Source organism: Herpailurus yagouaroundi, unplaced genomic scaffold (genome assembly GCF_014898765.1).
Source record: "Herpailurus yagouaroundi ecotype Mexico unplaced genomic scaffold, PumYag 142, whole genome shotgun sequence".
Lineage (NCBI taxonomy): Eukaryota > Metazoa > Chordata > Mammalia > Carnivora > Felidae > Herpailurus > Herpailurus yagouaroundi.
In genome coordinates, this window is record NW_024412397.1 from 41,463,639 (window position 1) to 41,481,117 (window position 17,479).

The 17,479-nt window shown below is 42.2% G+C and overlaps 1 protein-coding gene across 2 annotated transcripts in view; it reads left to right on the forward strand.

Moving 5' to 3' along the window:
* B4GALT6 (beta-1,4-galactosyltransferase 6) overlaps positions 1–17,479 on the forward strand; it is a 68,238-nt gene that overhangs the window by 39,263 nt on the left and 11,496 nt on the right. Inside the window, exons 4-5 of one of the 2 annotated variants that reach the window (XM_040479156.1) lie at positions 7,557–7,681; positions 13,959–14,075. In XM_040479156.1, the coding sequence (XP_040335090.1) occupies positions 7,557–7,681; positions 13,959–14,075 (242 nt within the window). The remainder of the gene's footprint in view (positions 1–7,556; positions 7,682–13,958; positions 14,076–17,479) is intronic. The other variant, XM_040479158.1, reaches the window with a different exon arrangement.

Consider the following 17,479-nt stretch of genomic DNA (forward strand, 5'->3'; position numbering starts at 1 on the left):
TCTCACTGGAAAAGCTCAGGTTAGCACAGGTGCTGAGTGAAGATTGGGGGTTCTCTGTGGAGTGCAGCGGGTCCTTTTTCTTCAGTTGGCCTTGGCATCTCAACAAGTGAAATAAAGGAGGGCTAGTCTGGCTGATTGCTTACTTTTTTACATGTAGAGAAAGTTTTATCCTCTTCTGGTTTTAAAGCACTGGAATGCTTCTTTGAGTGAAACCTGAAGGGGACATCCAGTATGTAAAGGAGGTGACAGTCACTTCAGTGGGTGCAGTGGTGGGAGGACCCCAAATCCTCCCTGAGAGATGTTTTTCTACTGAGGATCGTTTGGAAACCATGTCACCAGTAGTTCTTCTGCTTCGTGCCTCTTCCTGGCCATTCTCTGTAATGTTCCCTTTTCCCTTCACTTTCTGTGCATGGCATCTTTCCCCTAACATCTTGTGTTGAGAAGTGAGCTGGTGTATTGAATTAAGAATATGCAGATTAGGGGCGCCTGAGTGGCTCAGTCATTTAAGCATCCAACTCTTGATCTCAGCTGAGATCATGATCTCAGGGTTCGTGGGATTGAGCCCCATATCGGGCTCTGTGCTGACAGCATGGAGCTTGCTTGGAATTCTCTCTCTCTCTCTCTCTCTCTCTCTCTCTCTCTCTCTCTCAAATAAATAAGTAAACATTAAAAAAAAAAAGGAATATGCAGATTGTGACCCGCTGGATGAGGTTAACACAAGCCATTCACATGGGGTAGGCAGGTAGTCCCTCAGCATCTGAGCTCCCACTTTTGGGGAAATGAAATTCAGGCAGTCATTTTGACTGGAGTTACAGTTTCAGTACACCCACTCACAGGAAACAGAGTCATAGGGTTTAATTACAGATCCCAGAAGCAGGGGGGCTCAGTGAGCTGGGGGAAGGGCAGTCTTCTGTTCCAGGTTGAATGAGCAGGAGATAGAGAAAGGTAGCCAGCACCTATCACTTATAGGATGGGACAGAGGTCACTTAAGTTTTTGGTGGGCTTAACTCTAAGTGATTATTTTAAAAGATGCCCTGGCAAAAGCAAAAAAGAAATTTATGGCGGAAATCCTAGACTCAAGTCCTTATCTAAGTGACAGACTCTGGGTGTGAGCAGGGTTATCATAGTGTGAAATGCCTAGGCAGCAACTCAGAAAAACAAAGTTGTTTTTGTAGAAGAACAATAGTTGTTTTTCTCATCACAACTGACCCCGTGATGCCCAGGCATTAATCTTTAGGGATAATCATAGGCACTATCTGAACGGTGGAGGTATTATAAGCCACTGGCAGGGTTTTGATCACCCAGCACATGAAGCACTTAAGCAAAGCAAAAATGCCAGTCAGCAATATCTATAGACAACAATTGGAAATGCTGTTTGTAATGACCCTCTCCATTTGTTGAGGTCCAGCCAAGAAAATAAACCAAAGCCCTTGGATAAGGTTAAGGTAGGTATTTGTTTAAAAACTTGGGTAAGATGATGGAATACATATACCTGTTGGGCTATCTTTTGTAAATGTGTCTGAATGTTTCCAGAATTATTAATATTCATGCAGCAGATGGGCCCTTTACAGCACATATAGCTTCTTCCCTGGCCAGTAGATAATCTAAAACTAAACGGTTATCCAAAACTGTCTGCTGCATCAGGGCTGGGCTTTGGTGTAACAGTCCAGTGTGTTTGGCAGGGTGGCTGACAGGTTGCTGTTTATCTTAATAATTTGTTGTCGTGTGCCTAGTGGGGTGGCAGCTAGCCCAGTCCCAGTGAGGGATAACAGCAGACCTGTGCCCAATATAATGGAGTTGAATACTGTATGCTTTTCACGTGAGGGGGCAGAGATACGGATTGGGGGGTCCTGTTCAGCAATGTGTAAGGGTGGCTCCAGAGAGACTGAAGTACACTGGTAGGAATAGACAGGACTCATGGGGGCTGGCGCGGAGGCAAATGCATTGGAGGTTGAGGGAAGAAGTGCACATATGGAGAGCCATGTATCTATGACAGCCCCAGGGCATTGGACCCACAGTGGACACTAACTGCTTAATCAGGGAAGCTAAAGTAAGTTGGAAGTCCCTCCTGGATGGTTGGGCATTGAGGCCCAAGGCCACAGGGGTGGTTCTCCTTGGGACAGGGTGTAGATCATAAGCATCCATGTGGTGTTGGTTCCTGGGCAGATACGGAGGATTATAAAAGGCACTGGGGGCTCCTGCCAAGCATCACATAATGTACTGCAAAATGTCCTGCATGAGAGCAGTTGAGCACCATGGACAGAGGTCAGGCAAGCCACAGGGGCATACAGGGAGAGCCTTTTGCTGGTCAGATGGGGGCAGGATCAATATATCAGCTTCGTAGGCCACTAACTCGGGAACAGCCTTTGTTGAGCCTGGTAAGATGTCTGGCAATTCTAGCACTCTCAAAATAAGCTGTGATTTCTGCCTATTGTATAAAAAATATTTAAGACTGTCAGAAGACTTGAATAGGAGGATTGTCTATTTTGTGTGTCCTAGTGGATAATTAGGGAACTGTATGGGTAATTGTCCCTTCCAGAAGAGAGACAAGCTCTGGGGAGTTGCTGGGTCCCTAGGGCAGAGGCCTTGGCAGCTTCTACTCTCAGAGGTCAGAGTTTGGGAGCCCAGATCCTGGTGCCAGGGCTGGGACATTCCAAGCGGTAATGACATTTGCCTTCAAGGTGGGCCGGTGGTCTCTTGAAGAGCCCACAGTGCCTGAGCAAAGGCTTCCGGCTTGTATTTGAGCTGTCCTGGATTAGGGGCCCGTGATCTCCAGAACCACTCACACAGAGGGACCTTTGGTCATCTAATGAGAGAGTGAGCTGAGTTGAGGTGCCACTCCTCCATGGGGACTTGAGAAGGGGCCTGGAAGCCCTAGTATCTCCGGGGGCCCTCTGTTGGGTTCCTGGCTGAAGGGGGGAGAGGGGCCATTTGCCTTTACTGGCAAACAAGATTTGGGCTTCAGGAAAATTATCTTTTTCATGTCTAGCTATAGCATTAATGTGGTCTAATGCCTATTTTGCCATATCTAGCATTGCTGTGAATTGTAACAGTATGGCCTTATAATTGGGTGGGGGTGCTTTAAGAAGAACTCCTTAGATTCTGGCCCCGAGGGCACCCTCTGGGTTGGAAGTAGCCAAGGGGGTCCGTGGAAGCATGCCCATTAGCCCATCCCAATTTTATATAAGCGGAGGCATGCTTCATCTAGGCTTGTCTACGCGCAGGGAACCCGAGCTGTAATAACTGTGATGGACGGACGGGCCTGGTGCCAAGCCATAGAAACACACATCCGGTGAGGCAGCTTCTTCCTCTCATCTCTGTGGACTCCGGAGGCTTGTGGGGGAGGTCTCTTCCTGAGAGTCTATTCCTGTTTTTGTCTGCATCTCCTGCCCTGGTGGCTCGACGCATTTGGGAGTACTGTCGCTGTGGTGACAAGTCCAGAGGCTCCTCCAGGGTGTCTGTAATAAAATAGGCCCTCAATACCTTGGGTTGTTTTTTTGGTTCAAGTTATGAATTTTGAGGACTTTGGCCAGTCTGGCCAGGACACGCATCTCAGCCACTGTAACCAACAGTTCAGAGCCAGTTCCAAAGACCTGTAAGAGCCAATTTGCACCCTTCTCCCCCTTCCTATGGGCAGATTTTTCTAGAAAACCCTTGCATTTCTATTCTGTATAATTAACTTGTCTCCATTTCTTTTCACCCTGGTGGTTGGGCGTTTTGGTTGGAAGGATAGCGACAGGGGACACCTGGGATGGAGGTTGCCTCTTCCCGGACTCGTGCTGCCACACCTGCCTTTCTAGGTTGTTCCAACCAACCCTCCAAGTGGTCGGGGTTCCCCTCCACCAGTGCAGCAGTAGCTGAGGTACTGGGGAAAGCTCCCAAGCCTCAGGAACGTAGCACCGGTGATTAGGTGTGTTGATATGCTATGCTGTTCGGTAATGAACAGGCCATCTGAGCAGGGGTCTTACAAATGTCTAGTGGTTTTTCAACCTCCACTGGGAACTTGGGAGGAGCCGGTACCATGTGTTCAGGGGCCCTGCTTTTGTAGCGAGAATGTGTCCTGCTGTACCACACCAAGGATGGGACTCCTGACATCCCATGGGGTTGGGGGGTGATTTGCGACAGCAGCAAGCATTGTGGCAGCATAGGAGGTTGTTGACCTCAGCATTGTGTCCACCCAGAGGTCCGTGATGCCCCTGGTAGAGTCACCTCTCTCATGTGTTAGGGCTGGCTTTCCAAGCTCAACACCCTAGTCCCAGCCACCAACAGCGTGGGCCCAGCAGCTGGCCACACCTGTGGCACTAATCTAAAAGAACTCCCTTCCGTGTCCCTGCCACTGCCCTGCCCTGAGCACTGTCCCTGCCTGGGGAAAGGCGGCAGGGTCCTGCTATTTCCGCTAACTCACCTTGGCCTGGTGCTGGGACTCTTGCATGTGAGTATTGCAGATTACCTCCAGACCTGACACACAGCAGGGACTTGTTTAGGGACTAGTGGGAAACACACCTACTGCTGACTGGAGCCTGCTGGTGGTCAGCTTTTCAGGGGAGTCTGCCTTTCACTGCATCGACAATTTAGGGTGGGGATTTGTGAACAGTACGCAGCGGTGCAAAAACAGTGCCACAGACTGCAAGCAAGCAGTGGGTTCCTTCCCAGGGAGACTGAGTGGTCTGGGAGAGGAAGTTAGTAAGCCATTTGTAGCTCCAGGGCATTGTATGGGGGTACACACTGCACCCACAGTCCTATCATTATCACCGGTTGTGTTGAGAAGTAGAACTGGTGTATTGAATTAAGAATACCCAGATGCCACCCACATGGGGCAGGCAGGCGCTCCCTCAGCATCTGAGCTCCCACTTTGGGGAAATGAAACCCAGGGAGTCATTTTGACTGGAGTTACAGTTTCAGCACACCCACACAAAGGAAGTCGAGTCACAAGATTTAATTACTTCCAGATCCCAGAAGCAAGGGGGCTCGGTGAGCTGGGGGAAAGGCAGTCCTCTGTTCCAGGTTGAATGAGCAGGAGAGAGAGCACCTATCACTTACAGGGTGGTTGGGGCAGAGGTCACTTAACTTTTTGGTGGGCTTAACTCTAAGTGATTATTTTAAAAGGTGCCCTGGGGAAAAGCAAAGGAGGAAGTGATGGCAGGAATCCTAAAGTTGCATTCTTATCTCAATGGTGAGACTCTGGGTGTGAGTATGGTTATCATACTTTGAAATGCCAAGGCAGCAGCTCAGAAAAAAAGAGTTGTTTGTCTCATCGCACCCCACCCCACTAATTTTGTGCCTCTTCTTCCTCTTCTCTTTCGGATCATGCTTTTACTGTTCCCAGTGGTGGCCATCCTATCTTGGAGGCCTGTCCCTTACCATCCGTCCCCCCTCACCCCCCAAATAGTACTGTTGCTGTGACCACTGACATGACAACTTCATGCCACTGGGTTGTCTTTGGCCTTCAGCCAGTATGAGATTAAGATTTCAGAGGAAGGAGCAGCAAGCACATAGGAAGGCAGCTGAGGGCCTCTGAGGACGGTGCGTGGGGGGCAGGCAGAGGGAGGTTGGACTCTGGATGCCTCATGCATTAGAGATGGTTAAGTGTTAGGCACCGGAGGCCCCGCCCATTGAGGAGAGAGACGTAAGACTTGCCTCTTCGTTTGCCAGTGCCAGTGCGTGTGTGTTTGAGATGAAAACGCAACAGCAAATGAGACTGGAGGACCCTGCTGACAGTAATGATGATTACAGCTGTTACAGCAGTCAAGCTGGAAAAAAGGCCAAAAAAATTGGTTTAACAGTGCATATAGAATACCAGCCTCAGTTACTCATATGAACTGCCTATTATTTATAATGACTATCATTTTAGCAATCATGCATACCATTAAGTGCATCAGATTTATTTGTGTGAATTTTATTTGATTACAGTGGTAGATTCAGTCTTTGTCAGCTAAGCTGGTACTTATATTGATCAGTCTTACGCTGTGACCTCCCCTTTCTCTTTGAGTTCATACGTTACTCTTTCCTTTTAGGTGAGCCTCATCTTTCTAAGATTAGCTACTTTGCATATCTTACCACCCAAAAGGCAGGGTAAAAGGCCACAGACTAGTCAGGAGAACTGGCAGACATTAGAAGGTTGCACTTTTTTCCCCCCGGCTTACCCTTTGAAATGTAGACATTTGTATTGTATTTTATTTTTATTTTTAAATTTTTTTTTTAAGTTTATTTATTTTGAGAGAGAGACAGCATGAGTGGGGAGGGGCAGAGAGAGAGAGAGAATCCCAAGCAGGCTCTGCACTGTCAGCGCAGAGCCCTACGCCGAGGCTCGAACTCACAAAACTGCTAGATCAGACCTGAGCCAAAACCAAGAGTCAAATGCTTAACCGGCTGAACCGCCCAGACGCCTGGCATCTGGTTTTTACAATGCTTCTCGCTGGCCTGCCTGAGTGTTTAATGGAAGCTACTGATACTCCTGCCTAGTTAGGAGGAAGGGAGGGAGGGGAAGAGACGCAGTTGTGAAACCTTAGGATACAGAACGACAGGAGGAAAGGAGAGGGCTCTCTCAAAGAGGAATTGAAGGTTTTCTATGTGGAGTCATGGCCAGTCAGGCTCAGATGACCTGAAATGGGAAACCTCATTTGTTGGTATGTATTTTATGAGATGAAGAGGTTAGACCTAACTTAGTTCTGTTAGTTCTCAGTTCTGTTTCCGACTGAGTTAATGGAAATGACTTTCCACCCAAGAGTCATTTGTCATTTCAGTGGTACACAACAAAAAAGCTAGTAGTAAAAACACCTCCAGTAATATATTTGTTAACTCAGAAAGTGAGTGCCTGGTAGGCCGGGAATATCTTAAAAGCCTGTAGTTTTCCAGTTTTGCAAATCAAGGGGATACTGGGTAGGTGCTAAAAATATAAATTGCTTAAGTTGTGTTTGCAAATTCTCTCTCTTAAATATCAGTAGAGGACAGTAGGAACAGCTAACGTATATTGAGTGTGTACCTTTGTGGTTGATGCTGTTGCTTGATCCTTCTCATGGCACTGTTTCATCTAGTGGACACAACCACACGGGGAGGCAGGTGTTACCATCTGCTTTTGCAAAGAAGGAGGCTGAGGCACAGAGAAGTTAAGTAGTGTCCCCAGTACACAGAAGGTAGGATTTGGCAGTTTCCTGCCAATCTAACCGCTTAATTAACACTTACAGACTGTGCTCTCGTGCTACCTAGGTTGACTATGTGGAAATTAAAAGTAGTTTTAAAATATGTGACTAAATTGTCAAATTACAATAATAAGCTAATCTGTAATGACGTGCAAACGTTTCCCAAAGAATATTAAAAATATTTGCTGTATTAAACAATTTGATTTCTCTTATCTTTGGCTGATTTACCAAAGATAGTGGAGTGATTTTATAATTTATCATCCAAACTAAAACTGAAAGGGAATGATACTAACAGTTATGTGGTGATAACAGGAATAAACTGTACTGTCCTGGCAACTAAGTTATGCCATCAGCCCTACCGATTGTTGTTTGTCTTGCTTCGTATTAAAACAATTCTTCACGTGTTTGACCTTCTAGGGGGATTCCTCAATGTCAATGTAAGTGAAATCAGTTTTGATGAAATTCATCAACTCTTCTCCAAGGATTTAGATATTGAGCCAGGAGGTCACTGGAGGCCTAAAGACTGTAAACCCAGATGGAAGGTGAGGTAAATTTTTTCATAAGTTATATAATTGTTACTGTGCATTTGAGGAAAAGTGTGCTTGATTCAGAATATATAGTGACATATATTTGTCTTGAAAATGTAAGGCAACAGAATTTTTGTATTTAATGTATAGGTATTGACAGTTCAGATAGGATTTAATAGTGTTGCCTGGGAAGGCTGTAACCACACCTCTGCGTATATACAAAATATGTGCTCGTGCATTGTCTCTTGGAGATCCTGGTAGTAAATGCCTCATTTGAGATTGGCTTGGAAAACAGATTTTTTTGTCACCATTCTGTTTGGAATGGGCAGAGGCTCTGACTTTTCTGCCTCCTGCTGCTGTCCTCAATGCTCATTGTCACCTGTAGGCATGGCCCTACCGAGTCCTGGAACTGTGACTTCCAGTTGGGTCTCACACTGGGGTGTTCTTAGAGTCTCAGCATCCTCAAGAGGCTGCTTGCAGGTCACAGTGGGACACAAAAAGGAGAACTTTGGGTTCTTCACCTCTGTTTCAGAAGGCAGAGCACAAGTTTTTTATCTTTTTGACTTGTCAGACTTCTTAATGTTTTGTTTGAAAAACTCTAAGGGAATGGTCTGCCTCTGCGGTTTAAAATCAGTTGTAAACCCTGATTTAAATCAGAGTTGCTCACAGTACTGTGAAATTCGCGAGTGGGTGCATATATGTATATATGTATATATATATACACATATATACATATATGTATATGTATATATATATACACATATATACATGTGTGTATATATATGTGTATATATATATATATATATTCCTATAAGGTGGTTATGTTTGAGTAGGAAATAGCATTTACAGAATTCAGGTGAAAACTACAGAGGATTGAATCAATAGTTATATCCTGGAGGATTGTGATATAGCCTTAGTTTGGGAAAAGTTTTCAGTTCCTCTTTTGAATATTAGTATTTTGCTAAAATATTTGTCTTTTGGTACAAAGAAAAATCACTGCTGTGAAGGAGAATGTAGATAAAAGCGCTCTGACTTAATTGGCCTTGAACTCTTTGTGTTGGGGAAGTGTGTTATTTCTATCTGCATTCCTAACACCAGATAACACTATATTATCTTGTCTAAGGTAAGCACTAAACCCAGTTTTGCTGAATTGAGGTTACAAGACAAATAAATGTCTTGTTACATTTTTTTTTAAGTTTATTTATTTATTTTGAAAGAGAGAGCATGAGCAGGGGAAGGGCAGAGAGGGAGAGGGAGAGAGAGCCTTGCTCTAAATTATTAAATAAATGTTAGGGTGGTTTTTTTTGTTTGTTTGTTTGTTTTTTTGCCTCAAAGAAGTTGTGAAACTACTTAAATGGATTCCAGTACAAATTTTGGCAAATCATTTATTTTACTGTTGTCTGGTCAGACTCCGTTAATAAATGAATCTTCATATTTCATGATTGATTTTTCTCACATTTGTATATAAAATAGGACCTAATTTACACAATTCTACTTTTAAAACAAATTCTGGGCAAATAAATTATTTTTCTTGGGTGATGAGTATGTTGAATGCTAATAAGAGAAAAAAACATCATTAATCTCAACAGCTGTGGGGTAGCAAAGAGGTTGGTCTTCTGACGTGTTTAGGTGGGGTACAGCATACTGCTTAGATGTGCATTGTGCGCTGTGGTAGAGTAATTTGGGATTGGGAACATTAAGTGTTCTTGTTCTTCCTTCATTGGTCTATATCAGACATTGGATTTAAAATTTTATGGTTTGCTTTCTTCTTCTCACTTTCCGGGAGAAAGGTATATCACACAAGTAGTTCTATTTAAAGATTTTAGTAGACTATAAACTCCGTGTGAATGACTAGGTAACAATATTGAAAGTGGAGTTCCCAAGAGCAAGCTAATTCAAGGATCTAAAAATAAGCTTATTTTATTTAGGAACCGTATGGTAATGCTGTTGTTATTTCAACTTGATGCAAACCCTTCTCAGAATACAGTTTCTGGTTCTGAGCTATGCAGCTAAAAGTATGAGAAGAAATTTGGACATGATTCAGAGGTGACTGGTACTTGCCGTGTTTAACTAATTAAGGACATTCCCCTTCTCTCCCTGCCCCCAACCTGTTTACATTCTAATGATGTCCCATTCTAATCTTGGAACAGAGTTAAGAGAGAGGGAAAGAAGGAATTACTAGATTTATGTTAAACATCTGCTACCAACTTGATTCTTAATATTTGAGGTTCTTTTTCTTAAAAAAAAAAAAACAAAACAACTAAGTTCATTAATGGCCAATTAATTGGAACTGAGATCTTTGAAACCGAGTGATTTCAGCAATTCTCAGGTATTTTGAACACTACAGGTTCCCGTGGAAAACGGGTTGGAGCACAGATTGGAGGCCTTATACAGGCAAGCTTATTTCTAAAGGGGTTTGGAAGAGGAAGATGATAATGCTTTTCTGGACATTAAAAGGTGAAGTGTTTACCTGTGACCTTGCTTTTCCATGCAGGGGTCAGGTGGAGGTCTGGACTGGAGGTCTAAAGCCTAAAGGCTTAAAGAAGCAGGCAGCTGCCTGCTGTGGGTGTCTGCTCAGAGGCAGGGTTCCATATCTAGTCCTCAAAGATGAGTCTTAGCATCTATTTCAGAACTACCCAGGGTGTTTGGTAAAAGTGAATATTCTTGAACTTAGTCCTCAGATATTCTGATTTTATTGGTGGAAAGGGACAAGAACCTGCATTTTTTTTTTTGTTTTTTTTTTTGTTTTTGTTTTTTTTTTTGTTTATCAAGTGCCTCCTGTTTGAGAAGCTCCCGCAGACACTGGAAATGGGGAGGATGAGGACGATGGACCGGAAACCACTGACGAAGAGAGAGCACAGCAACTTCTACTGTGTTCCATCTTCGTCAGTGGCACAGAGCTACCGCACCCCTCAAGTAGGCAAGTTTGCAGCCGGGTCGTCTAGGGACACTGTAGCCGGTGGTGTGCCTGAAGTTTGAAAGTAGGACAAAAACTTAGTGGGGAAAATGTATGTAGTAAACACTTTTCTTGCTAATCTCATGGTGAGTATAAGAGCACATAAGCAAGCAAGAAATGTAGGTGCATAAATTCAGTAAGATTAGTGGCTTAAAGTGGGAGCAAACTGAATGGGATAATTTTGCTTGAACAAGAGGTGGCGAGGAGAGATTGGTGAAGATGAAGTGCTGTTTTGCAGAAGATAACGACCAGATGTTGTCTGTCTCTACTGGAGATGCATCAATGGGAGAGTGGCTCGCACAGCAAATTAGGGCACATGTGAGAAATGTCCTGAAGCAAAGGTTATTAAACCTCAAATATATTCTTGCAGAACTCTGAGATCTTTGTTTTCTAGACAATAATTTGTAAACTGTTGAGAATGTCATTCCACCGCCACAAGAAGGGACATGCCAAATGAATTTTTAAGATACTGTTTTGCTTTATTTTAATAAAAACTTTGCTTTAGGCATGTTCAAAATATTTGATAATGGTCTCATTAAAATGTGGCCATTTATTTGCTATTAAGACAACAGTTTACTTATTTTGAATTTGCCAAGACACTGGTAGTTTTTTTCTTTTATAATATTCTCAGTTTCCTTGTAAGGTTAAGAAAAAAACCCACAAGTCTTGGTATTTTAAATGCTTCATTGAACAAATTGCTGATTTAGAGGCTACGACCTTGTCTATTCTTATATATTCGACCCATCACTCAGCATAATTGTATTTAATTAATGTGGACCATCTTTTTTTTTTTTTTTTAAACATTCTTTAATTTTTTTTTTTTTTTCAACGTTTATTTATTTTTGGGACAGAGAGAGACAGAGCATGAACGGGGGAGGGGCAGAGAGAGAAGGAGACACAGAATCGGAAACAGGCTCCAGGCTCCGAGCCATCAGCCCAGAGCCTGACGCGGGGCTCGAACTCACGGACCGCGAGATCGTGACCTGGCTGAAGTCGGACGCTTAACCGACTGCGCCACCCAGGCGCCCCAATGTGGACCATCTTTAATGTGGACTCGGCAGCTACTTAATAGCTTCTTCCTTTAAATATCTTCCTTTAAATAATTCGCCTTAACTGCTTTTGTAGCCCATTTACATTGTCACAGGCGGCTGCCTTGTGGCCAAATTCAGAATGAGGAAGGGCAAGCTTGACCCTTACTTCTGCAGAAGTTACCACACTGTTCACATCTGGTAAAGCCAGTGGTAGGGGTTTGTTCTTGCCATCTGACTTCTTCCCCTTCTTTTACTTTTCATAGTCGTTTGCTCTCCTAAGAGTGAACGTAGGGGTCCCTAGCTGCCTTGGGAGTTGTGTTGCTTTGGGAGTTCTGTGACTATGCCAGCAATGAATGCTGGACACCCACCAGCAGGTCCCCAGTCAGTGGGATGTGTGTAGAATGAGCAGTGGCTGCCATGTTGGGGGTAGGCAGACTCTTGGATGTGAGTTAGCCTTGCTCCGGCAACCTTGTGGTCCTTCCATTCAAGAGGTACCTTACGGGTGAACCAGAAGGGAATGGGATTAAGAGTGCGGCTGGCAGGGAGGCACCAGAACCTCTTTAGTTCTTACAACTCACTGAAAATAAAATAGTGCACACATGAAAATATCAGTGTCATAGCAGCCATTGTCTCTTTTTCTGCTGTCTCATCAGCATTTAGGGAAAACTAGTGGTGGTGATTCTAGTTTAGACATCTTCAGTTTTGCTAAACTATCTTTTGTGGGTTTTTTAAAATGAAATGATTTTAATAATTTAAAAATTTCTCTATTTATCCTGGTAATGTAAAATACATTCGTAAATGTTACCATTTTCTGTTGACTGTGTCTAACGTCATGACCTGATTTTACAAATAGGATCAGGTCCTGAACCTATGCCTTCTCAATTATTTACATTTATTCATTCAGTAGTAAAAATTATTTGTTATAGGTGAAATTTTAGTAAATCCCAGATATAATGTTCCTACAAAGTTTTCTCTTATAACCAGTTTAAACTGTATTTTAAAATCCAGAATATAAAGTGACACATAGATACTGTAATTAGATATATTTTGACTGTTATGTTCTTTGAAAATCTAATGATTTGGGGATTTATAATCTGTACAAAACATTTGTTTTTATTTCAATTTGCATTAGAAAATTCACAATTATAATAAAGCCAGTTTAGCTAAGAAAAGCAATGTTTAGAAAACATTTCATCATTTTCAAGGACAAAGTCTAAATCGTAGGGTAATTTAGCTTGTATGACAAATCTTGGATCCAAGAAATAGAGGATTTGAGTAAGTGGTGGTTAATAATTATTCATTTATTCCTATTTTATATATAGATGGTGTTTTTTAGTCTTGCTTTTAAGAGCCCCAATAATTTTTCTTTCCCCCTAGGAGAAACATCCATTTACTGAAAAACTACTTAATTTCCATATATGTGTTTTTTCTTTTGTTCTTTACATTTCTTTGGACGAATTTCTTTGTTTTCTACTGCTTACATTACTTTTTCTTTGTTAAGCTTAACATTTTAATGTAATTTTACTATCAATTTCATTTTAAACTCAGTATTATCCTACCACTGAAAAACATAAAATGTATCAAAAATTTAATTTTACATTTTGATTAAATGAAAAATAACTAATATTATTATGAAACTTCTATGATATATCTGTTATATTTCTCAAAAATAACTCTAGGCTGAATAAGCCATGTGTAAGATAGTAGATATTCAAATGGAATGTCTTTTAAATTCAATTTTAAAATCATGAATTTATTATTTACGATCCAATTTAAAACCTAGAAGTTACTCTTGACACATCCCTTCCCCACCCTCCTTATATCCAATCCATAAACCAGTCCTGTTAATTCACTTCTCACATGTTCCAAAAATTCATGTACTTCTCTTCTTCTCCACCCTCACCTCAGTTCAAGCTTCCATTACCTCTTAGCTTAACCAGCTCGCTGAATCGATTTTTGGCTTTCTCCAGTCTACTCTCCACAGTAGTCTTTGCCGTCCCCAAACCTGATTTTATCAGGCCTTTGAAGTCTTTCTAGGACTTCCATGGTGACCATACGATAAATAAATATCACAATGTAAGGAATGGCCCTCAGAACCCACTTACACCTTCCAGGTTCACAAGACTGGAAATGGAACAAAGGCAAAGGCCGGGTCTGTTTTTTCTCACTGTTGGATCTCTAGTGAGAAAATCTATGAAGGTTTGACTTTAAAATTTTCAGAAATTTTTAAGGATCAGTTTTTATCTTTACCTCCAGGGCTTGCTGTGCAATATTTGTCTACATATGTGACTATTTTGTTTTTAAGGTGGCAGTTCTCATTCCTTTCCGGAATCGCCATGAACATCTCCCAATTTTTTTCTTGCATCTGATTCCAATGCTCCAGAAACAGAGGCTGGAATTTGCCTTTTATGTCATTGAACAGGTGAGAATATTTTTCAGAATGGTAAGTATAGTGGAACTTGAACTCTTCGATACGGTGGGATTAAAAATGTTTAGTTTAGGGTGAATCTTTGGTTTTATATCTTGGTAAAATCTCATTTGGGATTAAGCGTATTATATATGCCACATTTTGTTAATCCATTTATCAGTTGATATGCTCCTATCATTTTTAATCATCATGTCTTACCTATTAAGGTGAAATGTTGTTCTTGAATTATTTTTCATATTATCAGCTAATTTTTTCTCCATAAATATTCTTCATGTCTCAGTATTCCGTATATACAATTTCTTTCAGTCTTATTTGAACCCTTTGGAGATATTTGCCATACTTTTGTTTTTTTCCATTCCTGTCATTACCTAGTTTTATATTAAGGTATCATCTTGGATTTCTTAACTTATCTTTCCCCCACCCCACCTCCCAAACACTAGGGCATTTGCTGAATTTTATCAGTGATTTCTATGTAGCATTTCTAACATGTGTATTTTGTTTGTATTTCAAATATATTGTAATTTGGCTACTTTGGGCTTGATATTGATAACCTCATTTTATCCTGATACTCCTTCTTTTTACTCACACTAAACCTGACTAAAAATGTATTTCCTTATTTATCAGTAGACATAAAATCTACATCAGTAGATTAGCTTATATTAGTCTACATCAGTAGACTAGCTTATATTATTAGATGCTTATGGGTATTTCGTGTGGAAAATATTCAAGTTTTGTTCCTAAGATTATTATATTTAGTATGTTTTTCCAGCTCCTTTGTGGCTTATTTTAGATCTGTTCTTAGCTTTTTGCCTCTATTTTTACCCCTGTGAATGCTTGCTATTTATTAGAATTTACACTTCCCTGTGTGTAAATTACCCCTGTCAGGTTTGTTCCTGTGCATATGATGATGCATATAGTACATCTATGTACTTTTTAATGTAACAACCTGTACTATGAAAATGGATTTTTTTTTTTTACCTGATAACAAATCACAATTTCTAGCTACTTTCAGGATAGCCATAAGTAAAAACTTCTAGGTCAGTTTTACCAACTGCTAGTTTCCTTTATTGAAATTTCAGTCTCCTTAATGTGTTGGGAGGTGAGACGTCTGCATCCGTGTTTTCATGGTCCTCCACTCTCCCAGCTGAGCTATCGAAGAGGGCACAGTGTCAGTGTTTGTAAAGGGATATTCTTCCGAGAGTTCAGAACCACTGAATTATTTTGTGTGTGTGATAGAGCAACCTTTGCAAAGCAGCTAAGATCCATATTTTATAAACTTCTTAAGTCTAAGTCTCAGCCTTGATCGATATTAATTCAGGCCCATGTAGTTGATAGTGGGTGGTGTTGAGGTAGTAACATCTTTACCACATATGAAATAGAAGAGTGGCTTTTCTGCTGGACTGGTGCCCAGAAGTGCTAAGCAGTTGAAGTTCGGCTCAGAACTTCAGTTAAACGTGGGAGGTTATACACATATTTACCACTTCTCCTTTCCAAACACCAAAAATGAGAGTGAAAGAAAAAAAGGTTTTAAACCAGAAGGACAAAGTGATGGTCATCGAGAGATTTCAACACATTTCTGGAAGTCAGGGAGTAGATGGAGCACTGATGACTCCCTTAGCAAAGCAGGGGATGTTTGAAGCCCCGTGCTTGTTGAGGGTGATTGTGACAAGAATGGAGGCAGTCTGCTGGACAAGCTCCTGCAGGTCCCGGCACTTGAGAGATGTCACAGACGGACCGTAGCACTGGCCATAAAGTCACGGGATTGATTTAAAAAGTTTGATTACAAAACAGTCACATTCCCAGTTCCTCATGTTTGCTCGTGCTGCCAGGTGATTGTTGTGTCTTGTAAGAAATGAAAGTTTATCCTGTGGAGAAACCACACCAAAGTCCTGACTGTGCCAGCACAGCCAGGCTGTGGGGCCTCGAAGCAGGAGGGGGGTTGAGTGAGTCTGCATACGGACCCTGGGGATCCTCAGGGCTTTTCTCTGTCTGGGGTTTTTGAAGCCAGCAGGGGATTCAGAAATGAATCCCCCCCAGCCCCTCCAGCTGACAACAGAGCATAACTTGTGTCTTTATTAGAGAAATAGATTAGCCTCAGAAAGGAGATGCCTGATATTGTACTTAGACATCTCCAAAGGAAAAGGCCAGCTCATCGCTTTATCACCTCCATGAAGCCCTTTCATTCATTCAACAACAGGGATACAGCAGGGAACAAACCAAGGCAAGGCCCCTCGTTCTGGTGAGGAGAGATGGGCAGTGAATCGTTCATGATGTGGCAGGTGGTGCTCGGGGCTAAAGATCAGGGCAAAGAGAGCAGTAAGGGCATGGACACGTGTTCTTTTGTATAGAGTGTTCAGGGAAGGCCTCTCAGAGGAGGTGAAGTTGGGGCAGCCCTGACTAGAATAATGGGGAGTGGATTCCAGGCAGGAATACGATCCAACAAGAGGGAGAGTAGATAATAGAGGCAGTGAAGGAAACAGATAAAATCTTCAAAGAACAACAAAAACTCATAATCAGTATCCACAGAGAATAAAGATCATGAATCTGCAAAAATAGGACATCATGAAGAATAGTCAGAATAAGGAAGTTACTGTAAAAGAAAACGTCATTATTAAAACAAAACGTAGAATGCTGGAAGATCACTAAGAAAATAACTCCGAAAATAGAACTAAAACATAAGAAGTTAAGAAGATCAATCAGGACAGAATGTCACGGGGGTAACCACTTCCAAGATGGCCCGCAGGGATTTTGCCTCTGTGTAACTGGGCCCCTGAGTGGTCTCCAGCGAATACGGGCTGACTTGCGTGGGCAACCAAGCTGCAGAAGGACAGCATGTGGCTTTTGAGGGCAGGTCATAAAAGACCTTGCTGCTTCTGCCTTGGTCTCTTGGATTACTTTCTCAGGGAAGCCAGCTACCAGGTCATGAGGACACTCGAACAGCCCTGTGGAGAGGAAACCACATCATCTTGGCAGCAGCAATTTGCCGGCTGGGGGAGTGAGCCACCTTGGAAGTGGGTCCCCCAGCTGAGGCCCAGACGTCCTGGAGCAGAGATGAGGCGCCGGTGCAGTGCCGTTGGCATTCCCTATTCACACTTGGTGGTAGACTTGCTGAGCAGAGTTCTGGAAAAATAGAGCAGAAAAAAATTGGGGAGGGACTGGGAAGAAAATGACCAAAGAAATAATACAAGAAAATTTCCCAGAAGGAAAGACATGTCTTTGGATTAAAGGGGCTCACATGTGTATGCAAATAAAATACTGACCTGCTGTGAAGCATTTTATTTCAAAATTTTAGAATACAAATTAAAAAGACAAGATATCGAGAAGGTTCTATAGGAAAAATTACCAGTGGTTATGAATCTTCTTGGTAACACTGATAGCTAGAAGATTGTTGAGCCATG